The sequence below is a fragment of the Eumetopias jubatus genome, unplaced genomic scaffold (genome assembly GCF_037043125.1).
Source record: "Eumetopias jubatus isolate StellerSeaLion01/CBP00866 unplaced genomic scaffold, mEumJub1_p1.0 scaffold_16, whole genome shotgun sequence".
NCBI lineage: Eukaryota > Metazoa > Chordata > Mammalia > Carnivora > Otariidae > Eumetopias > Eumetopias jubatus.
This window is the reverse complement of record NW_028274822.1, coordinates 69,199,407-69,224,524: the sequence shown is the minus strand read 5'-3', so window position 1 is coordinate 69,224,524 and position 25,118 is coordinate 69,199,407. Positions and strand designations below refer to the sequence as shown.

The 25,118-nt window shown below is 41.8% G+C and overlaps 1 protein-coding gene across 5 annotated transcripts in view; it reads left to right on the top strand.

Moving 5' to 3' along the window:
- The window catches only part of SLC5A1 (solute carrier family 5 member 1), a 73,834-nt gene that overhangs the window by 11,575 nt on the left and 37,141 nt on the right, over positions 1-25,118 (top strand). For all 5 annotated transcript variants that reach the window (XM_028124704.2, XM_028124703.2, XM_028124705.2 and 2 more), the window contains exons 3-6: positions 11,646-11,750; positions 12,361-12,420; positions 13,660-13,764; positions 23,883-23,988. In XM_028124704.2, coding sequence (XP_027980505.1) covers positions 11,646-11,750; positions 12,361-12,420; positions 13,660-13,764; positions 23,883-23,988 — 376 coding nt within the window. The remainder of the gene's footprint in view (positions 1-11,645; positions 11,751-12,360; positions 12,421-13,659; positions 13,765-23,882; positions 23,989-25,118) is intronic.

Sequence of the window (25,118 nt, the reverse complement as noted above, 5' to 3'; positions counted from 1 at the left end):
TGAGAAATACGTGCTGAATTAAAGAAATAAGAGGGAGGAGAGGGACATGTCCTTAGACACTCAGGCTGGATCCCTTTGTTGATGTCACCTAAGACCTTAGCCTGCATTTTGCTCTCTGGAGGATTGGCCACAAGTGTACGCAGTGGTAAGAACTTAGGAGGTTAGGAGGGTTCTGGATCCAAGTCAAAGCCTTCCTCCAGCAGTGCTCCACATTTCTGTTTCTGTGTACAGAGAACATTTTTTTTCTTCAGATTTTGTTTTTTTAAGGCTCTTGGTAGTAAAATTGGAAAAGCAAATTTCAGCCCTTATTGGACCCCTTGGAAAAGTCAGGTTTGACTATGCTCCCTTACTATCTCAGACATTTGGTTTTTCTCAAGTTGAGTCAAGATTTTGCAAAACTTGGTTGGCGGGTCCCATAGATATGTATCTCTTCTGTGGTGAGGATTTTTTGCTGAATGTGACAGTTGCTACCTTGCTCTTGAATAGCCTGTTTTCTCTCTTCTTCTCCTTTTCGTCTTCCTCTACCACCACCTCATTCTTGCTCTTTCTTCTCTTCCTTCCCTCACCTTCTCTTCCTGTCCTTCTTCCTTTTTCTCTGTTTTTGGTGGGGCCATTTCCCTGTCACTCTTCATGGCTTAATCTCCTCTGAGGAGTTTCTCTGATTAATGCACAGCCACTCACCACCCTATGTATTCTTTGTGTTCTTGGGCATCAGTTGATGGGTATGTAGCCAATTTCCTGTCATCTAGTTGGTGCATAAACTCCTGGTTTCTCCTTTCTCTCTGGATACCTTCCCAGCATTTTCTAACACATTAGCACTTTCCCAGACAGAGAAAGGAAAAAGTAAATTATAATCAACATTTCTAGTTGTTTGAAGTCAGAAGAGTGCTGAAACTATCAGTTAAGATGAAGACTTTGGATTATTCATGTTAGAAATGTATCTGAGCTTTCCATTTCTACCATTGGCATGGCACATTTTAGGTCACCTAGAGCTATATGTTTCTCTTTGAGTAAATTTTATATTAAGGAGGTGATTTAGAGTTGGAACCAAGACCATGGGTCCTGGAGCCAGGCTGCTTTGTTTTGAACCCCAGTTCCCCCATTCCTAGCTTTGTAGCCTTGGGTGAGTTACTTAAATAGAGAACATAACACCTATCTTATGGAGTTGTTTTGAGGATTCAGTTAATTAAAATACATAAATCTTTTACAACACTACATAATTAGTACTACCCAAGTTGGCTATTCTTAATATCATCATCATCATCATCATTTTTTTAAGTAATCTCTACACCCAATGTGGGGCTAAAACTCATGACCCTGAGATCAAGAGTAGTATACTCTATGGACTGAGCCAGACAGTTGCCCCCATCATCATTATTATTGTATCTCATTTCCAGATCTTCCTTCTTAAACTGTGAATTCATTTATCCATTTATGCATTGCTATTATTTCATTCTATATTTACATGTTGATTACCTACTATGTGCCACATTCTGTGTTAGGTGTTGGCATATATTAGTGTGTGTGTGACACATTCTTGCAAAATATATCCAAAATCACAAATAGTGGTAAGTGTTAAGAAGGAAGTGTATTTGAGTCAAGGGTGAGAGGGAAGGAAAGGGGTCTTTCTCAACCTACGTAAGAGGATCAGGAAAGACCTTTCTGAGGATTGAGCATTTAGGCTGAGACATGAAGGATCAGGAGGCAGCCATTCTTCCAAGCAGAAGGAACACAGTGGTCAAAAGCTTGAGGTGGAAAGGATCTTGGGATAGTTGTGGAACTGAAAGGAGGCCAGTGTAGGGGAGACAATGCATATCAATCAGGCCCTTCGAGTGAGGGACCCCAAGTTGTTGATGATCCTAAGGATGAGTCCATCTGAATTGGTGAGAGGGTTGGTCTCTAGCTTCCTTGACCTATAAATGCCAATAGAAGACCTCACCTGCCTTTTGTGCCAACAGCCCATGGGAAAATGCCAGTCTTGGCAGTGGTTTCCTGATTTCCTGCCCTTTTGGTTCTTAGGGCAAGGAGAGAGATTTGTGAAGATAATGAGTGAATGGCTACCATTGTTCATGAAGGACGTAAGCTGACGTAAAGTAAACAGAGATTATGATGGCTCTGGAGCAAGGCATGTGTCTAAATATTTACCAGAATCTCAGAAATAAAATGGTCTGAATATATGAACCCCACCTTCTTTTCTGTCCCAGTCCAGGAATTGTGATCCTTAAGAGATGGCAAGAGTCAAAGATTAAATCTTTCCAAATCTCTCCTGTGAAAAGATATCTTTAATGGAATCAAATACTAATTCAGAGTAGAGACCAGTTCCCCAGAGGATAAGGGAAGAACCTGAAATACAAGCATGATGGAGATATACACATGCTGTTCTTAAATTTACAGTGAGATGGGTAGGGGAGTCTGACCTGACTGTGTCCCTTCAGGGATGCTCAGAAAGGAATGTCTGGGGAAGAAGGAAGAAAGTCAGAATGGTGCTATGACCTCCCCTTCTGTCCCTTGGATGTTGGTCATGTTTGGCTGTGGGACGTTGGGCAAATCACTGTTCTGGTCTTCAGTCTTCTCACCTGTAAAATGAAGATGAGAATAATCCTTATCTCACAGACTATAGTGAGTATGATGTAAGTTAAAGTGAATGGGGTGCCTGGCCCCACACTTGGGCTAGAGGAGGCACTGTAAAAGTTAGTCATCCCTCTCCCTTTCTTATTCTCCCAGGACAGGCCTCTCAAATTGTGGTACCCACACCAGCAGCATCAGCAAGACCTGGGCTCTAGTTAGAAAGGCAAAATTTCCAGCTTCAACCCAGACCCACTGAATCAGAAAGTTGAAAGGATGGGATTCAACCATCTGCGGTTTAACAAAATTTCCAGGTGATTGTGATTAGAGTTGCCAGATTTAGCAAATAAAAATATAGGATGGCTAATTAAATCTGAATTTCAGAGAAACAATGAATACTTTTTTAGTGTAATGTCTCATGCAATATTTGAACATAATATTATTAAAACTGAATTTGTTTATCTGAAATTCAGATATGTTCTGTATTTTTACTTTAGATTCTGGGGGTGCCTGGGTGGCTCAGTCGTTAAGCATCTGCCTTCGGCTCAGGGCATGATCCCAGGATCCTGGGATCGAGTCCCATATTGGGCTCCCTGCTCAGCGGGAAGCCTTCTCCCTCTCCCACTCTCCCTGCTTGTGTTCCCTCTCTTGCTGTCTCTCTTTCTGTCAAATAAATAAGTAAAATCTTAAAAAAAAAAACCACATTCTGTAGATTCTGATGCATGCTACAGTTTGAGAACCATTGTCTGAGGATATCTCAAGGCAAGCATCTAGCACGGCCCAGAGAAAGGGTGGAGAGGAGGCTCTGGGATATTCTTGTATCATTCCTTAAAGGGAAGATAGAAGTTGGGATTGAAAAGCCATCTCTAGAGCTCTGGACATTCTGGGTATTATATGGTCCATTAACAAAGAAAACAGTTTCCTGAAATTAACTGAGTGTATTTTCCAATCGAGCTGTGAAGATCTTGCTCCCTCTAAGAGAAAACGACCACTCTGTTTCTTTTAGGAAATTCAGGGAACTCCATAAAAACATGGGGTGTACAAAAGCATCATCAGTATTTCTTCAGAATTGCATGCCTTTGTGGAACAGAACTTTTTTTTTTTTTAAATTTAATTTCAATTTGCCAACATATAATACATCATTAATTTTTGAAGTAATGTTCAATGATTCATTAGTTGTGTATAACACCCAGCGCTCATCACATCACATGCCCCCTTATCTTTCTTTTTTTTCTTTTTTTTGTCCCCGTCTGCCACTTTCCTCATACAGAGGCAAAACTTTCTTTCTTTCTTTTTTTTTTTAAAGATTTTTATTTATTTATTTGACAGAGACACAGAGAGAGAGAGGGAACACAAGCAAGGCGAGTGGGAGAGGGAGAAGCAGGCTTCCCACCAAGCAGGGAGCCCAGTGAGGCTCCATCCCAGGACCCTGGGATCATGACCTGAGCCGAAGGCAGACGCCCAATGACTGAGCCACCCAGGCGCCCCTAGGGGCAAAACTTTCTTAAAGGTGTCTCATATTTGTCACCTCATTTAAGCCTGAGAACCTTGTTGTGAGGTAAGCTAAGGATTCTTATCCTCATTTTATAGTGGAGGAAACTGAGGCTCAAGACAGGGAAGTGACTGGCTCATGGTCATATAATTTGTTTTGACAGAGCCAAGATTAGAATAAGATTCGAAGTCTCCCAGTGTGCTTAGAAGGAAGGGAAGAAAGTGGGGTCCATACCACTTAATTGTGCTTTCAAGCATGATTATTGATACTTTTTGTAAATCCATTAGCTGCCTCTGATGGTGAAACAAGGAAGACACACACAGACGTTGTCCATTGCCTTAAGCAATTCTTGACTCTTGGGTTAGTAGTTTGGAGTGTCATACTATCTTACTTTCTTAAAGTTGCGGAAGTAAAGATAACATTAATATGTAAACTTGAATCACTTTCTTCCCCTGGGCTATAATTTTGTTTTCTTTTGAAAATAACAAGGTTGACCTTAATTATTTCCAAGGTAATTCCAGCTCTAACATCAGATGACTGGATGTTGGCAAGTAAATAGGCTGTCCCCTATAGTTCCTATTTTCTTTTTCCTGTCACACAGAACATAATTTTTAGGTAGCATTCAATGACATTTTCATGTCTTTTCTTATATTGCCCCCAACAAACACATAACTTCCCTGCATGCTTTGTTCTCAGGCTCTGCAAGTGAATCTGAGACAGTTCTGGAATGATTTCCCTTTATTGTTAAAGGTTTTAAAGAACTGTGTTCTGCGGGGCACCTGGGCGGCTCAGTCGGTTAAGCGACTGCCTTCGGCTCAGGTCATGATCCTGGAGTTCCGAGATCGAGTCCCGCATCAGGCTCCCTGCTCGGCAGGGAGTCTGCTTCTCCCTCTGACCCTCTTCCCTCTCGCGCGCTCTCTCTCTCATTCTCTCTCTCGCAAGTAAATAAAATCTTAAAAAAAAATTAAAAAAAAGAATTGTGTTCTGCTTATAAAATTACACAAACTCATTGTGGAAAGATTGGAAAAGTACAAAAAAGGCACAAAAACACATTCATTATTTTCTCTTTCAAAGATAACCACTGTTAAACTTGGAGATATATCCCTATCTCTATCACTATCTCTCTCTATAAAACCTTGAATGTTATTTTTTATTTGACATTTTATCACTTTCATCTTCCCATCATAACAAATTCTTCAAAGCAATGATTTTAATGGCTGTGTAATATTCCATCACAGGTATGTACCTTAATTTAGCCGTTTGTCTTCCTATTGTTGGACATTTATGTTGTTTCCAAACTTTCCTGTATTGTAAATAACATGGCAGTGAACATACTAATGAAATTCTTATATATAAATCTTTGTATTTCTGATAATTTGCTTAAGGTAGAGTACTAAAAGTAGGATCATATGGTGGAAGGAGATGAGATTTTGATATGTACCAACAAACTACTTTCTGGAATTATGTTTATGTCAGAAATATATGGGAGAACCTATTTACTTGCCTGTTTGATGGACTAACCCAGAAGGTCAGATTCCAGCTGAGGTCTTCTTGTTACTAACACTGATCTTACAGGTCACCACATTAACATCTCAGAGTAGTGCATAATCCTAGCATGCCCCGTTGTTCTGCTGGGCACCATCTGGGCCTAGCAGGCCAAGTTTATTGCCTCTTCCTCAGGAGAGAGCCATCTTTAACACATCCCTATGAAGAGTCCCAACTCTATGCAGCCAGTGGGAATAAATACAACTCCAAGGCACTTGATTGCCAGCATCCTAGGAATTGATACAGCAACCCACTCACTCACTCAGCAGACTTTTATGGAATGCTTGTCACGTGCAAGAAAAGAAGCAGAAATGCTCTTTGAGGACTAGAAGATATGTGGGGGGCAACACTTGTGCAGAAGCAGTGTCATGCCCCAGGAGAGTGCAACAGACAAGGAGTGGGAGTAAGAGATCGGAGGAGGAAGAGATCAGCTCTGAATGGTGTCAGTGGAGAGATGGAACTGGGATTCCTTTTGAAGACTGGGTCAGTGTTTTGGGGACATCAGAGTTTGATGGAGAGGAGATTCAAGCAGAGGGAAATGGCATAAATAGAAACAGAAGGTAGGAAAGCCCAGAGCATATCTAGGAAACTGAGTCAGTGTAATTTAGTGGAGTGTAAGGGATACGAAACAGTATGGAGAGGCTGCTGGGGATGGAGAAGGAGGAGGGGGCTGGGTTGCAGACAGCCTTGAAGGCCTATAATTTCTGATGAAATTCAAGTCCATGGCCGGTGAGGATTAGACATATGAGAAGAGGAAGCTTAGCCCAGAGAAGATTTGAGGGTAGGCACAACCCCTTTCCTTAGACATTGGAAGAGCTAGCTTGTGGAAGAGAGATTTGACTTGTTCTGTATCACTCCAGAAGGCAGAAGTAGCCAGATGGGTAGATTTCAGCTCAAGGTAGAAAGAACTTTTTAACCACTAGAATTGTTCTATGGTTTCAGCTGCATTGTAAAGTGGGGAGCTCTCTGTCAGTAGAGGTGTGCGTCTAGAAACTGACCATCACTTAGGGGGTTGTTGCAGAGGGGATTCAAGCTGTGACATTTGTGGGTTCATACAACTCTGGAAGACTTATGATTCTATAATTTCTCCATATATTTCCTCTCCTGCCAATTTTCTAGGGCAGGAAGTTTAGGCAGTAAAATGTGATTATGAATTTCCCCAAATTCAAAGGAAAACAGTCTTTTTGCCATTTTTGATGTCACATTATGTTATTTCCCCAATACCATGCTATCAAACCTGTTGGGTGTGGTCAGACCCAGCTCAACTTGCACAATTACAGCAAAGCCATCTAAATACTTGTAATAGCTTCCTGAATCCCATCAGGGGATGAGGAAGGCTTGGAAAGAAGTTAGTCAGAAGCAAGGTCAAGCTGGGGGAATTTTAGATGAAGTCTAAAATCCTGAACTCAGAGGGACGGTGGGAGGAAATTATAGAGAAGGCCATGATTATTCACGTCATCGGGTCACTCCCTGGATGGGGCGTGATTCCCAAATGGGCATGAATGTGGGTGAGGAGTGGACAGAGAGTGTTTGGGAAATCAGAGTGATGAAAGCATTGTTAATGGGCTTTAGTGGGAGGAAGGGCAGAGTGAAAACCTGGCAGGGGAGTGGAAATGATAAAGCAGTGGTGTCTGTTACTAGTCTGCTTGGGCTGCCATAACAAAACACCATAGACTCGGAGGCTTAAACAAGAGAAATTTATTTTTCCACATTTCTGGAGGTTGGAAGCTCAAGATCAAGATGCTGTCAGGGTTGGTTTCTGGTGAGACCTCTTTTTCTGGCTTGACTACCTCCTGTCTGTGCATCCTCTTTTCTGAGTAGAGAATGGGAGGGGGGAGGGAGAGGGGAGAGAGGGAGAGGGGGCAGAGGGAGGGAGGGGGAGGGGGAGAGAAGGGGGAAAGAGAGAGAGAGAGATGGTGTCTCTTCCTCTTATAAGAACAAGTCCTATCAGAGTAGGGCCCCACCCTTATGACTTAATTTAACCTTAATTACCTCCCTAATTACCCTATCTCCAAATAAAGCCACATTAGAAGGTTAGGACTACAACACATAAATTTTGGGGGAACACAATTCAGTCTATAACAGTGTCCATTGTAGGTCTTATGAATTGTCTTTGTCCTCTTGGAGGAGAGAAAGGACTCTGATTGAGGGCTGGCTAAATGTCAGTCATTACTGATTCATAGTCTCATTTGACTCCTGAATAACCCTGTCATGAGAGAAGATTGAAGCTCACAGATATTATGATCACCCAGATAGTAAGAGGTCAAGAAAGTATTCAAATTCTAATTTTTTAATTTCATACTTCTCACTGGAGGGGATTTTAACTTGAAATCTTGTTGAATTCCTAGGACTACATCTTTTTTTTTTTTGATAGATTTTTAAAAGATTTTATTTATTTATTTAAGAGAGAGAGAGATAGTGAGAGAGAGAAAGAACATGAGTTGGGGGCGGGGAGAGAAGCAGGCTCACCACTGAGCAGGGAGCCAGATGCAGGGCTCAATCCCAGGACCCAGGGATTTTGACCTGAGCCAAAGGCAAATGCTTAACCAACTGAGCCACCAGGCACCCCGAGGACTACATCTTTAAACCTGGAACTTCCAGGAAGACTGCTTGGCAGGCCCATTTGGGGGTTGTGGAGGGTCTTTGAATACGGAAATGTGGCTTGATCAGAGTTGTGCTTTGTGGAACTGGCCATGTGGGTAGGCGGAGACTGGAGATCATCCAGAAGCCTGCTGAGAGATAATCACAGCCTATATAAGGGCAGTATAAGAAGTGCTAGATGCCTTTAACATTGTGAAGGCAGAGTCAGGGTTTTGGTAAATGATTGAGTTAAGGCCATGGGGTGAAGGGAGGAAGTCCAGAATGAGGCCAGGGCAAGTGACTGGGAGAATAGTAGTGATCATGACAGAAATTAACTGAACCTGGGCAGGACATGTGGTAACCCCAAAGCTCTCCTGATCCCCATTCCATCAGATGGTGAGGGAGTACCTCAGAAAAGCCTGCAACTGCTTAAAGTCCAGTGTTTCCCTTTGCGGGGGCTGTTGGAGAAGACTTCTGGAACTTAAGGTTAATCTAAAGCAGTTAATCATTACTGGTAATTATGCCCTTAATAGTACAACATTAGGCTTAATAATTTATCAAGTGAGAGATGATAAATGAAAAGATAATGGGCCAGGACAGGCAGGCTACATGCAGAAGGGAATTCGACTAAAAGTGGACTGTTAGCCCTACCAAGCTTTGAGGAGAAAGAGGTGAATGTCTCTGAACAGCCTGCTTTCCTCCCAATTTCCCCTTCTTCTTTTTAAAATTTCAAGTAAAATTAAATACAGAGTTATATTAATTTTAGGTATACAATACAATGATTCAACAATTCTATACAACTCTCAGTGCTCATCAAGATAAGTGTATACTTAATCCCTTTTATCTATTTCACCCATCCCCTGAAACCTCCCCTCTGGCAATCAACAATTTGTTCTCTGTACTTGAGTGATTTTTTTGTCTCTTTTTTCTGTTTGTTTTGTTTTTTCTTAAATTCCACATATGAATGAAATCATCTGATATTTGTCTTTCTCTGACTGACTTATTTTACTTGGTATTATACTCTCTAGGTCCATTCAAGTTGTTGCAAATGACAAGTTTTCATTCTTTTGTTATGGCAGAGTAATATTCCATTATATATATTTACCATATCTTCTTTATCCACTCATCTATGGATCCATTTTCCTCTTAATAAATGGCACCCACCTATTCAAGTCCTGAATCTAGAGTTACTCTTGATTACTCTCTCCCTTATTTCCCACGTCTGATCCGTCAAGGGTAATTCCTAGATTTAGGACTCCTGTCAACTTTACTTCTAAAATACTCTTCAGTCTCTATACTTGCCTTTGTCTTGACTGTTACTACCAGAGACCAAGCCACTGTCCTCTAATGTAGATACAGCATTAGCTTCCCTTACAGTTTCTCTGTTTTCCCCCTTGCCCCAAGCACTACATTCACCATGTGCTTGAGAACAATCTTTAAAAGCAAATTAAGTCCTGTCCCTCCCCTGACTAAACACTGTAGTAGTGGGGTGCCAGGGTGGCTCAGCTGGTTGAGCATCTGACTCTTGATTTTGGCTTAGGTCATGATATCAGGGTTGTGAGATTGAACCCTGTGTCGGGCTCATGTGCTGGGCATGGAGCCTGCTTAAGATTCTCTCTCTCCCTCTGCCTCCCCACCCCCCACCCTCCCCAAAAAACCTCTAGTGGCTTCCCACACTTAGAATAAAATCCAAACCTCCTATCCTTGCCTGCTAGGACCTACATGATGTATGCCTGCCCGGCTTCCCAGCCTCATCTCACAACACCCTCTTCCTTGCCTACCACACTCCAGCCACTCTGGCCTTTTTGCTTCTCAACTATGACTACTTTCTTTCTGATATTGACATAGTGGACTTCTTTTATCACTTCAATCTTAACTTAGAGGTCATCCACACAGAGGGATCTCCTGACTCTCCAGTTGAAACTAGTTATTTTATCACATCCTCTCTACTCGTCATTCTCTGATCTCTCTTTTTAAAAAATTTATTTATGTTTCCTCTGTTAGAATATAAGCTTCTGAAGAGTAGGGATTTTGTCTGTGCTATTCACAGTGGAATCTCCAGGGTCTAGAAGAGCGCTTGATACATTGAGTCGATACTAAATTAATTTTCATTGAGTGAATTAATGAATGCAATTTTATACGATTATCTTATCATTCCAGACACCTTCTGGCCTGGCCTTCAGGGAACTCCTTCTCTGACTTAACTATTTGGTACTAAGCATCCATTGCCTTATATTGGGGATAGGGGCTGATATAGTTAGGACAGTTTCTTGGAGTAATCTGTCTTTTGGAAAATAGCATTCTGTGTTTTGTTCCAGATTTGTTCCATCTCAGGGATATTCGACAAATAACTACCAGCCTTCCCCCATTGCTCGGCAAAAATGGAGATAATTATACCAGTTTGGTACTTTTCAAATGGTGCTATGCCTCTCCTCCTGGGTACAGAAGGACTCTAGAAATTTCTAGAGTTCTCTTGGACTTCAGATACAGTTGAGTTGATGGCACAGTATCATGATTAGTTAGTGCAAGATCCCTCTCTTGTTTTACCTGATATTTTCTCCTTCATCTCCCATTCACAGTCTCATTCTCCTTTTTCCTTCCAGGCTTCCAATCTTGGGTTTTTAATATATATCCTTCCAATCTGTCTTCTAACCTATGTATTTAGATATATGTATATCCTTGAAAAATGCAGTGTATGTGTCCATGGAGTCTAGGAAACCTTTGTAAAAAATAAAAAATAAAAATACTATATTGATTTAGAGAGTTATTATTAGTAGCACCTCGTGTTACTTGGGAGCACATGGGATCATAGAATTTTTAAAAAATTTTTATTTAGATTCAATTAACATATAATGTATTATTGGTTTCAGAGGCAGAGGTCAGTGATTCATCAGTCTTATATAATATCCAGTGGGGATCATAGGATTTAATAGTTAGGAATTGTCTGTAAATTATAGGCTCTAACCCCTGCCTTCTCTGATAAGTGAGAGGACTAAGGCCCAGAGACTTCCTTTAAATGATTCCTTTTATCAAAACTGTCCACATTTACTGGGAGCCAGTCCTTTGTCAGGAGTGTTGGAGGACAGAGATGAATGGCACAGGGCCTGCTTCTGAGTGGACAGCCTTTTGGAAGACTTATAAGGAAGGCTTGGTGGGCTGTGGGGTTTCCCATGTCTTCTTTGTTATTGGTCATTGGGCTGAGAAAGGACCCAAAGATGATCTGCTTTGGGGATACACACTGCCTCTTCCCCAGTCTTCTCCTTTTCATCTTCACTATTACCTAAGACTCCACATCCACCTTGTGAATCAGTGATCCCTACAGACATGCAGTCAAGTTCCCAGCCTGCCTCTGCTCTGTCTTGTCCCTCTTGTGGGTGACATGCCTCTTCCCTGTTTGGTCTACCTCTGAGTGTCCTGGTGGAACATAGAGAGTCCTTACCAGACTTTCCCTTTGTGTTTCCAGATTGGAGCATCTCTCTTTGCCAGTAACATTGGAAGTGGCCACTTTGTGGGGCTGGCGGGGACAGGAGCTGCTGCAGGCATCGCCATGGGAGGCTTTGAATGGAATGTGAGTTACATCAGAGACACTGTGTCCTGGAGCTGGAAGGACGTTTAGCAGTCATCCAGTTTAATCTATGCTTAGAGATGCTCTAAGTGTTAGGGAACCAACCAGGGCCACTATCTGAGGCAGTTGGAGGAGGGGCACAGCGTCAGGAGCTCCATGGTCCTGCTCCCCTCCACAGAGTAGCATGAGGAAACCACTGATATGATGGCAATAGTGTTTTTTTCTTCTCTTAAAAATCCAAATCCTCCTATACCCTTTTGGCCATATTGGAGGTTTGGAAATTCTTACCACCAGATTTCCATTATCATTATTATTAGTATTTAAAAGTTCTCTAAGTGGTATTTTACTCCTTGTAAACCAGAGAAGAGGCAAAAGGAGCTATGATGTCAGCGGACAGCCCCCTGGGGTGCTCTACACTATTGCCCAACTACCATTCCTGTGGGCCAATCAGGCAGCAAAGCCCTCTTTCAGTTTCTGAAGGCCACTTAGGGAGTTGTCCCCAGAGCCCCAAGAGAAAATGCTTGGTGATTTTCCTGTACTATTTGAGGGCAGGCAGCAGAATGGGCTAAGGTTCCTCCTGGTTTGACTCTACCTATTTTTTTGTTTGTTTCAGGCCCTGATTTGGGTGGTTGTCTTGGGCTGGGTATTTGTTCCCATTTACATTAAGGCTGGGGTAAGTATCTGCTCTGTTATTCTATTTTGTGCTATATATATACACATACATATATATATATACACACTATATAGACACATATATATAATATATAATACACATATTGTATATGATACATATATCATATATATATATATAATATATGTATAATACACACACATATTTAATATGAGCTCCATCCTCCTGAAGGACAGAGGAGACTTTATAGCATAAATGGCAGAGAACACCTGTGCCTTGGTTTTCTTTTCCAGGTTATAAAATTTTTGACTACTTTTAGAGGCATTCGACAGATCCACTCAGCCATGACTTGACTGTCTAAGAGACCCTCTAAACAACCTCATTCTATTCAGAGCCCTCTTAAGCATCGTGTCCTCTCACATTGGGTGTGCACTTGCAAGGCACTGCCATGCATTTGCTCATGGTATATAGCTGTGTGCCTCTGCTCCTGGAAGGGAAGCAGCATGAGAAAAATAACTGTATTTCCCCTTCATTTGCATATGTCAGTAGCTCTTGCAGCTGGTCCTCAATTATCGAATGCATGCTCAGTCTCTTGACTAAATCTCTCTGACATTTTACATATGACAGCTTTGGTGGCACCTGTTTAGTGAGATATAATGAATACCTACATTAGGAGCTGAAAGCAATACAGAAAAAACACAGGGCAGACTCTACATCTTCTGGAGGCTCATGGACTATTGGTGACATGTGTGTGATCCTAGAAGACAGTAGGCTCAGGGTTGAGAGAATGTGACAGAAGTACAGTCAGAATTTGCAGAAAGGAACTGGGAGAACAGTTGAGCAGGTCTGCAGCTACAATCCTTGGCAAGGTGAAGCACACACCCAGCCTGGCCAATTTGGTGCACTGAACAGATGCTACCATTGGTATGATGTCTTGTTCACAGTAGGCACTCTGTATAGGAATGCATATCTATCACCTCCTCTTTCAGGGCAAAAATCTGCTTTCTTGGTTATGTATTGATGTGTTCACTTAGACACAGAAAGTGTCTATTGAGCACCTTCAGTGTCCTGGGATAATGCCCTACCACTGCAAGGGTAGGGCATATGGGATTGAGATGGGATTGAAGAATGGGGGTCATCTGGCTACCTTATAGACTTCTCTGACCCATGAGGGTTAACCCTTGATCATACTTCTGATGCCATGGTGGATGCCACTGCTCTGTTTGCTCTGAGTCTTCTGGTCATTTTGGCTGGCAATGACCTCTCTTACATCCCATGCAGGTGGTGACAATGCCAGAGTACCTGAGGAAACGATTTGGAGGCAAGCGGATCCAGATCTACCTCTCTATTCTGTCCCTGTTACTCTACATTTTAACCAAGATCTCGGTGAGTCCACTGCCCTGGGGACTGGCATTAGCTGTCTACTGACCAATGTCTACCTGCCCACTCCTGCTCCTCGGCACGTATTGGCCCACCAAGGAGCAGCAGTATTTGTTTCTATTAACTTGGTGCCTTAGGTCTTCTTGCTCCTTAGGGTAAAGTCCTATTTCATGCATCAAGGAGTCAACACATGGAACTCCTTACCCTCTACCACGTGGAAGGTTAAAAGCATAAACAGGTTCAAGGAGTTTCAGTGAAAACTGTTCTTAATAGAAGACTGAAAGGGAATTAGCAATATCTGAAGGCTGGTTTCAATCTTAGAGTTTGCTGCGAGCCTTTGTGCCTGAAGGGATCAGAATCTGGCTCTAGGTGATGTTTCTAATACACTTAGACATGGGTAGTCAGTGACAACTCTTGAAGGGACCTCAGAAATTCTCCCTCTTCTTTTATGGACAGGGAAATGAAAACTGGGAATTGAAAATACTTGCTCAGGATCCTGAATCAGGAGTAGAACCCAAACTTCTGGCTCCACTTCAATGTCCTTTTCATTACACAAGGCTTCTTGTGTGTTATTATTTTTTAATCTGTTTTTTTTTTCTGATGTTGCTCATGCTTTTTGTGTCATTTCTAAGAATCCATTGCCAAATCCAAGGGTTGAGAGAAAAGTGACATTTTCTGAGACATAGGGAGTTACAAAGCGCTCACTGCTCTACCAGTTTTCTCATTGAGTATGATCAATTTTCCTCTGTTTTCTTGTCCTTCTCTATCCAGCACCAAAGGTAAGATTGGATCAATCTCAGCATCTTGCAAAAGATCTGTCCTGGATGAAATCTGAGTCAGGTTGCATCTGAAATGAGCCTTCTGCTCTAGCTAGGTAGTGTGCTGAAAAAACAGCTGCTAGTGCTTTTATTTTCCTGATCACTTAAAGCCAAGACAACAACAATATTAAATAACATTTGCATTTTTTTTATTTTGGAAAATTTCGAACATGTATACCCAGAGATAGAATAGTATAATAAACACTTGTGGACCTAATACTTTTCACTCAGCTTTAATAATGATTATCATTTTGTCATTCTTGTTCATCCATTTCTTCTACTTTTTTTCCCAGCGGTTTTTTAAGTCAAATACCAGACATTATGTCATTTCGCTGTGACTTCTTCAGAATACATCTTCAACTTTTAAAAAACATAACCATTATGCTATTATCACACAGCAAAATCTATAGGAATTTCCTAATTTAGGTGGTTTAATACCTGGTACATATCCAGATTTTCCTGATTATATAAAAAAATGTCTCCTTATAGTTGATTTTTTTGAATCAGAATCTAAATGAAGTCTACACATTGTATTTGACTATACTTTCTTTAAAGGAAATATCTATATCTTCAGCTTACCATAATAATTTTTCTCTTTTGTACCATTACCTCCCAGCCCTAGTCCTGGCCTACCTGCACATACTTTTTTTTTTTTAATTGGATTGTTTGTCTTTTTTTGTTGTTAAGTTGAAAGAATTTTTTATATGTTCTGGGTACTAGACCCTTATCAGATAAAGGATTTGCAAATATTTCTCCCTCATTCTGTGGGTTTTCTTTTTCATTTTCTTGATAATGTCCTTTGAGGCACAAAAGTTTTAAATCTTGATGAAGTCCATTTATCTACTTTTATTTCTGTTGCTTATGCCTTTGCTGTCATTTCTAGGAATCCATTGCCAAATCCAAGATCATGAAGATTGACCCCTATATTTTCTCTGAAGAGTTTTATACTTTTAGCTCTTACATTTAGTTCTTTGATCCATTTTGAGTTAATTTTTGTATATGATGTGAGGCAGGGGTTCAACTTCACTCTTTTGCATGTGTTTATCCAGTTCTTTCAGCACCATTTGTTGAAGAGACGATTATTTCCTATCGAATGGTCTTGCACATTTTTATACAACTCAATGTAAACATGCTCTTGCCTATAGGGCTGATAGAACTTTGTCTTGGAATTGGGACTGATTCCCAGAGCACTGCTCTTTCCCTGCGCAGCTTCTTGACTCAAACTGCTACTGTCCTTGACTGGTGCTTTTGTGTTTTGCCACCAATATGATGATTTCACCACCTTCACTTTCTCCTCCCCTCCTTCAGGGTTAGTTTTTAGTTATAAGATGAAGACCCTGGGCTTTTCAATGCTATGTCATTAGATATCAATGTGCAGAGACTAGACTGAGAAATGCTGGTAGGGGTGGAGAAATCAGGCTTTCTGAGGGAGAGAAGAGCAGATATAAGAAGAGAAAAAGGAATGTAAGCATGGAGGGAGAGGAGGTCATTCTTGAGCTAGGTGGGGGTTGGCAAGGGAACTGCTCCTTGGTTCAACTTGTGAGGTAGCACCTGTCTAATTAGCATGTAGAGGAGGCTACTGGGATTTCCCTTTTTGGAATCAAGCCTTCTCCAAGTCCACAGTTCAAGCAGGTGTAAGTCTGTTGACTGTAGTTGCCATGGAAAGGGTACTTTTTGCCCTTGCAGCTGATATGAGGTTAGTAATATAAATGAACTAAATGCCCAACCTCTCTCCCTGCATTGCAATCACCTCACCTATTGTTTAGGTTACTGATTAAACCTCCCTTGACTTGGGAGCCCCCAGATAGCTGAGGGGCAGTCTCACTCAGCTCAAGTCCTGATGGAGCCCATCCCCCAGCAGTCAGCTTTTTCTGAATTTTGCTTTTGAAAAGTACTTGGTATAGGCTGTTCCCTCTCTGTATAATTTCTGGGCTCCTTGCTGGAGGCCTTGCCCACCATCCTACCTGCTCTACCTGCTTCCCAGAGGCAGAAATCTCTTGAATATTGTGTAAGAAGGATGATAGCTGCCTTTTATTTAATGCCAGTCTCTTTGCTTAGATTCCAATAGGGGCTTTACTTTTTTCATCTCCAGTTCACATGAGAACTGCATGGTAAGGATTTCTATTTTATCTTCCACTTCATGGATGAAATAACCGAGTCTCAGAGAAATTAGGTAATTTGTCCTAAATCATACAACAAAATCAGGCATTGGAACCCAGGTCTCTCTAGTCCCAAAGTCTGTGTTCTTCTCACAGTTCTGCTCTATGTTGGATGGGATGAAGACATAGCATGATGGAATGAGATAGATCATCTAGTCCTATGTTCTTCGCTCTCATTTTATAGCTGGAGAAACTGAGGTCCCAAGAAGGGAAGGGACTCTGTGGGGTTAAACAGTAGCAGAACTAGGATGAACAGCAGGGTCCCTGTTATTGACTCAAAACCTTTGGCATTATGTGGCCCCTGACTTCTAAATCTTTCATTCTTTTAGTACAGAGTCAGTTAAAATTCAAGACCATGGGAAAAATTAAGATAGCCAGTTAAATAACCTTACAATATGAACAAGTTTCCATGAGTAGGATTTGAGAGGACTATGAGGAGAAAGCATCAACTGCACACCGGTGTATGAAGGATCTGAAGGAGGGACATTTAAGCAGAGGGCAGGGGCAGGGAAGGGTTGACCCGTAAGACTTTGTCTTTATAAGTTTGGCTGACTTCAGGTTCACCATGAGTCATAGAGCATGAAACCATTAAAATAATTATACTGATGGTGAATGTAACTCCTAGGAGCTCATATTAAGATAACACATGAGTTCAAAGTTCATTGACAAAAGAAAATAATTATAAGTTAACAAAGTAAGATAGGTATTTATTTACATTGCACACAAAGATTAATCAATCTTGTTGTGTATATGTAGAGGCATGGTAATTTGTGATGGGCAAGAAGAGAAGAAGGGTGGGGTGCCTGGGTGGCTCAGTCATTAAGTGTCTGCCTTCGGTTCAGGTCATGATCCCAGGGTCCTGGGATCGAGTCCCACATCGGGCTCCCTGCTCCCAGGGAAGCCTGCTTCTCCCTCTCCCATTCCCCCTGCTTGTGTTCCTGCTCTCGCTGTCTCTCTCTCTGTCAAATAAATAAATTAAAAAAAAAATCTTAAAAAAAAAAAAAAGAAGAGAAGAAAGGTGGCCTTGTGAGATCCAAATCCACACAGGAAACAACTAGGGACCTGCCAGGAAGGCTTAGGGGAGGCTATAGGGATCCAGTGTGTGTGTAATTGATAGCAGAGAAAAAGCATTTCAGGTACAGGGCCCAGATATAACCCAGGCCATAGAACAGCAGTGGTATAGAATCTTGACTATGGCTACCATCTTGTGGCCAGGTTTTGGGCTCTGAGACCCAGATTTGATTATTCCTCCATGTACTTCTCTGAATTTTACTGGTTCCCTGCTGTCCCCTTCCTGGCACCCTGTCTTATCAAGTTCTGAGAAGAATTCTGGTCTGTAAAATTTCCCAGTATCATGTATCTTATTTACGTGTGCACAATCACTTGAGATAAGCCTCAGATTTTATGAATTACATGTGATGACCAAATGTCTCTGTTTCTATTTCCTGGGGCTATTAACATGACTGCGATAAACTTTTACAGCAACTCCACTGTCCATTTTGGATCCTTGAGTGAAAATAAGAGCTTTGGCTTTTACTTAAGGTTTGAATACTCATTATCTGAGCCATTCACTTTCACAAACGAAAAGAGAAATTTGAGCAATGGGGCTCTCCATCTCAAATGTCATTGCCAGGCAGGATTTATTGGGTGCTCAGATATAACTCAGACCAGAAGGGGCACAAGGCACACATATAAAATCATAGGATCTCAAAGTGTCAAAGCTGAGACAAGTAATCTATGCAAGTCTCATGGTCAGAGACTCAGTTACTCTAAGAGGTTTCCCAGCTGAATCTGTAATTTTATTATTCCCATGAGTCTCATGGACGTTGTTCAGTCAAATTTTCAAAGTGACGGGAACAAAGCTTTTGAGCTGAATCCAACTGCCTGTTTTTGTAGATATAGTTTTTTTTTTAACATTTTATTTATTTGAGAGAGAGACAGAGAGAGTGAGTACACAAGCGGCAGGGAGAGGCGGAGGGAGAAGGAGAAGCAGACTCCCCACTGAGCAGGGAGCCCTACGTGGGGCTTGATCCCAGAACCCTGGGATGATGACCTGAGCCAAAGGCAGATGCTTAACCGACTGAGCCACCCAGGCGCCCCTGTAGAAATAGTTTTATTTGAACATGGCCACACCCACTTGATGTATTGTCTATGGCTGCTTTCTTGCTTCAACTGTAGAATTGAGCAGGTTGGACTGACTATATGGTGTATAAAACCTAAAACATTTATTACCTGAAACTTTATAGAAAAAGTTTGCTGACCCTTGGTCTAGAATATGGTAATTTTCGATTTCATTTCAAGTTGGTTTTACTTAGCGTGATTGGGGAAATTTGCTTGTTTCCTTCCCTTTTTTTTTTTCTTTATTAAGGGCTAAGAGAAGTTTAGAGAAGGAGCAATCTGGGAAGAGCTGTGAACCAAATGGTCTCATAGGATTATAGGAGAGTTCTTTTCTATCAATGCTGGCGGTGTATTTCCCTATTCATTCCCCTACTTTTATAAATAAAAAAATAACAAAATGCTTCAAACATACAGAAAAGTACAAAGACTAATATAGCAAATATCACCACCCAGATTCTATAGATCTTAAAAAAATCTCATTTTTTAAAGAAAAGAAATAAAACATTACAAATATGATGGAAGGCTTATTTCTACCCTTTTTTTTTTTTTAAAGATTTTATTTATTTATTTGAGAGAGAGGGAGAGAGCGCACAAGCAGAGGGGAGGGGCAGAGGGAGAGGGAGAAGCAGACTTCTTGCTGAGCAGGGAGCCCGAACCGGGGCTCAATCCCAGGACTCTGGGATCATGACCAGGCGCCCCTATTTCTACCTTTCTTGACTCTGTTCTTAAAAGTTATACATGTCTTAAACTTGGTATGTTTTCTTCTGTCTGTTTTTATATTTGTACTACATATATATGTATATTTATATATCAATAGAGAATATAATGTGTTTTAAAATTTCTGCTCCCCCCACTTTTGAAACTTATAAGAAAAACGGAACAATGGTATTTAAGAAAATCTGGAGTGGAAAAGCACCCATAATCCTATGACTCTAATTCAGATATTTCATATTGTGTCTTTGCCTGTATGTGTGTTTTCTTTTACAGAATTGCAATCAGTATGTGCATACCATTTTGTCATCTTTCTTCCCCATCTTAGCATCAAACTGTATACATTTTCCCATGTTTCCATCTTCATAATTATTATTTTGAGGGGATGTGGAACTTAATATTTGACATAATTTTCAGCAAGACATTTAGAAATCTTCTGGTGGAAAATGGCCAACAGACACATGAAAAAGGGCTCAACGTCGCTTGGCATCAGGGAAATTCAAATCAAAAATTCAATGAGATACCACCTCACACCAGTCAGAATGGCTAAAATTAACAAGTCAGGAAATGACAGATGTTGGCGGGGATGTGGAGAAAGGGGAACCCTCCTACACTGTTGGTGGGAATGCAAGCTGGTGCAGCCACTCTGGAAAACAGTATGGAGGTTCCTCAAACAGTTGAAAATAGAGCTACCATACGATCCAGCAATTGCACTACTGGGTATTTACCACAAAGATACAAACGTAGGGATCCGAAGGGGTACGTGCACCCTAATGTTTATAGCAGCAATGTCCACAATAGCCAAACTGTGGAAAGAGCCAAGATGTCCACCGACAGATGAATGGACAAATAAGATGTGGTATATATATATATATATATATATATATATATATATACACAATGGAATATTATGCAGCCATCAAAAGGAATGAGATCTTGCCATTTGCAACGACGTGGATAGAACTGGAGGGTGTTATGCTGAACGAAATAAGTCAATCAGAGAAAGACATGTATCATATGACCTCACTGATATGAGGAATTCTTTATCTCAGGAAACAAACTGAGGGTTGCTGGAGTGGTGGGGGGTGGGAGGGATGGGGTGGCTGGGTGATAGACATTGGGGAGGGTATGTGCTATGGTGAGCACTGTGAATTGTGCAAGACTGTTGAATAACAGATCTGTACCTCTGAAACAAATAATGCAATATATGTTAAGAAAAAAAGAAAAGAAGAAGATAGCAGGAGGGGAAGAATGAAGGCGGGGAAACTGGAGGGGGAGATGAACCATGAGAGATGATGGACTCTGAAAAATAAACTGAGGGTTCTAGAGGGGAGGGGGGTGGGAGGATGGGTTAGCCTGGTGATGGGTATTAAAAAGGGCACATTCTGCGTGGAGCACTGGATGTTATGCACAAACAATGAATCTTGGAACACTACATCAAAAACTAATGATGTGATATATGGTGATTAACATAACAATAAAAAATTTAAAGAAAAAAAAAGAAATCCTCTGGTGGACCAAAAGCTCTTAACAGTGGTCACCTTTGATCTGAGTGATGGAAGTAGGAACACTTTTACTTTTCAGCGTATAACTTTCTGTGCTGCTTTTTTCCAACTATACCCATAAGTTATTTTATTTTAGAAGTAAGTAAAAAAATGTTTTTTTAATGATAAAAGATCTTGCTGTCTGCAGAAAATATTCCAGAAAAGAGAACTCTTACCTTTTAGTGTTGTTGGAAAGTCACTGGACTTGGAGACAAAGAACCGATTTTAGCTCTTGAGCTTGTCATTAATTTTGTCTTTCTCATCTGTAGAGTAGAGACAATATATTTGTCCTATTACCTTGTTTTGGGGATCAAAACAATGAATGTACCTGAAAACATTTGGTAAACTATAAAATTCCCTGGATATGGCGGGAAAAAAAACCTTAGTGAAGCAGATAAAGTTTCGGCCCCTAGGATTCAAAGACTAATGTCAGAGCACCTGGGCTAATGTGAACGTAGGTATGGCACAGTATCCTGTGGCACTTCTGCTGGCTTTCAGAGTTCTAAGGGCAGAATTTACTCCTGAGGTTAGAAGTGTAATCAATAAAGGGGCCCCTTCAACTGAAATAACTATGTGATGATAAAGAAGCATGGGAGCAGAGGGTCCAGCATTATGAATACTCATCACAATTCCAATGGCTCAGTGTGCAGAGTCAGGAAGGAGTGGCCATTTCACCCTTAGCAAGGCTGATGTGCAGCTGGGGGCTCTTTCTTCTTCTTTGGCTTTAGAGGATAGGATGGAACAGGTCCAGGACTTGGGAGGGGAATGTTTTCTTTGGCTGCAGGACTTCCCCACTTCCAGCCACTGAGGATCATAAGCACTCAGAGTCAGAGCTTCTTACTTTAAAGATGAGAACACGGAGACATGGAGAGGTGAAATGTTTTATCCAAGGTCACTCAGGCCTATAATCACAGCACTGGTATTAAAACCCAGGTCCTCTGACCACTAGCCCTTGGATGGTCTCTTTCTAAGTCACCATTCTCTCCTTACCTTCTGACTCTGCATCTCCTCCTCCACCAGGAAAGACAATGATATTAAGTACCCTGGGGCTAGGGAATCTGCAGGGGAGCTAAGGCAGCAATCCTTAGGAGACCCATCTTGGGAGAGGGAGTTGTGCATTAGCACATAAGCTTGGAGCTGGTGTGAGACAATCTCTCTGCCAACTAATAGCGGCAGGGAATAGGAGATTTGACTGGTGGGGAGCTGAGCCACTGGAGGGCCCCAAGGAGCTGTAAGGAGGTGGGGAAGCTAAGATTGGAGAGGAGATGCAAGGGCACCATTCCCCGGGTTATGACTAGGTGGCCCATTACACACCCTGAAATATATTAGGTTTTATGCAGTGAAATAGCTCGTGCATTGCATCTAGGGGACGTCTAGTTTCTTTCACACCTAGCAATTTGAAAATAAAAGATTTACCATGATCATCCCTTAATACTACCCATCCTGGTAGTATTTTGGAACTGCCATGAAAATTCATTTTGGGTGACTCTGGTACTCTCTGTTTGGTTTAAATTAGCCACTGCACCATCCTGCCAGGTAGAAGGTTTTTTTTTTTTTTTTTTTGGTTTGTTTTTTATGGGGCTAATGAGGCAGGTAGGAGGAAGAGAACTGCATCAAGAACATAACTGGTGAATTTGGGAGGGAAGAGGGAACACTTCTCCCTAAAGTTTCATGATATAATCTAGACAAAGCCACCTAGAAACAAGCCTGCCATGCAAAAGATAATTGGTGATGTTCTGGTTGTGTTTGAGTCAAGGTGGACTCCATCTGGGCTGAGAAGATAAAACTATGATGTTGCTAAAGTTTCTCTCCACTCCGGAGTATGGTTGGGGTTTCCCTCTCATGGACTCTTTAGTACTTGCTTTTGGAAATAGATCTGATAAACATTTGCACACTGAGGTGTAAATGATAGAAAATAGCTTAGACCAGCAGTCTACAGGTGGGTTGGGAGGAACCTCAAGGTGTTAATAGTTATTCCTTGGCAAACAAAGTTCTATAGTTAAATAAGTTTGTGAAGCATCATTTACCACATTCCCCTCCTGGGGATTCACAGTACATACTATATATTAAAGGCTCAGGGAAGTTGTGTGTTGAGGAAACTGTCTTAACTTCACTTAATCCAGCACTTCACAGATCTCTGACTAGGGAATCCTTTTTCCCCCCCATGGGATATCTATTATCATCTTGAATAAAGCTTGTTGAGAAACTTAGGAATAGAGCATGACTCTGAGGTGTTTGTGTTTTTATTTTATTTTGTTGTGGTAAGAACACTCAACATGCCATCTATCAAAATTTTGACAGATTTTAAGCGTCAAATACATTATTGTTGACTATAGGCACAGTGTTGTGTGGCAGATCTCTAGAGCTTACTCATCTTACTTAACTGAAACTTTATGCCTGTTGATTAATAACTCCCCATTTCCTTCTCCCCTCAGCCCCTGGTAATCACCATTCTAGTCTTTGATTATACAAATTTGAGTGTTTTAGATACTTCATATATGTGGCATTGTGCAGTACTTGTCTTTCATATTCTTACCCGGGGATAAAAATATGAACTTTTAATTGGGGGATTTTAACCAAAGGGCAAGGGGGGTGTGGGCCAACATTGGGCCCAGAAATCACAGGCATTGACATTACTCAGGAGACGCCTTCTGCTACCCACTCCAAGTTTGCCACCTTGTCTCTGCAGCTGAAGTGCCTCAGCCAGGCCCTGGGTGCAACCTGCAGTCAGCTGGCCTCCTTCACCCCTAACTCTGCCTCTTCTCTTCTTCCAGGCAGACATCTTCTCTGGGGCCATATTTATCAACTTGGCCATGGGTCTGGATCTGTACCTGGCCATCTTTCTCTTATTGGCAATCACTGGCCTTTACACAATCACAGGTGAGTCCATACAAATGACTCAGCCGAAGCCCAGGAAAGGAGGAGGAAGTAGGAGACAAAGCTCCTCTCGAGGAGGAGAGATACACCTAGGAAACAGTTGTAGAATTGAGTGCTTAGTCCCAAAGCTCAGACCCTAACAAGTGATATGGGAGTCCCAGAAAACTCCAGTGTTGGCTGGAATAGTTAGTGTAGCTTCTTCTAGGAAGTGGGGCAGGGACTGGCCTTCCAGGTTGTGGATAGAAGTTGGCTGAGTTGGGAGAATCAGAGAGGGGCTACCAGGTGCAGGAATGGGGAGAGCAAGGGAATGGAGTCAGGAATGGGCATGGCATGGGGCTGGGGCAGGGTGAGCAAGCAGATGCGTTTGGCTGGAGAACGGTGGTCAATGGAGGTAGTTGAGGTGTGTGTGGAGTGATAAGCCCTGATAGTTCAAAAGAGGTCACAGTGCAGGGGGCTTGGAAGCCAGAAGGAGGCCTTGGATTTGATGTGATAGGCACTGGAAGGCACTGTAGGTGGGAAGGGAGGGAGTGACACAAAAAGAGATTTTAGAGGAAGACTCGAGAGGTGACTGGAGAAGCTGATGACAGGGACAGTTGGGGACCCCTTTGCAGAGGTGTTACTCTGTTCCCGATAGGGGAGCCAGGGTCAGCAATGGAATTTGGAGACAAGAAGTTATACAGCTTTGGGGACAAGAAGTTACTTAGATGATCTGAGTAAAGAGAGAGCAGGTGTGCATGGAAGTAGCCCTTCGAAATGTGCAGATTTGGTAACACCCGAACACCTTGTAGAGATGTTAACTCTTTGCTCTTCCGTGCCTTTGTTTGTGGGAGACAGTTCTTACCACAGCCATCTCCTTTGCACCATCTTCTGCCTTCAGTCACATCAAACTCCTCCTTCTCAAATAGGGAGAAACATTCTCCTTTTTCCAAGGTCTTCCCAGCATTTCTGTGAGAAGTAGAGGTGTGGGAACATGTTCGGTAATAGATTGCTATAACAAGACAAGGGAGGGAAGGAAGGAAAGGCAGACAGGTGACTGAGGGGTGTTCTCAGAGGATGTGCAGAGGGAGAGGGCCAGGGATTGGGCAAAGGAGGTAGGCTGGACCACACAGACAGGTGGTCCTCCTACATTAGGT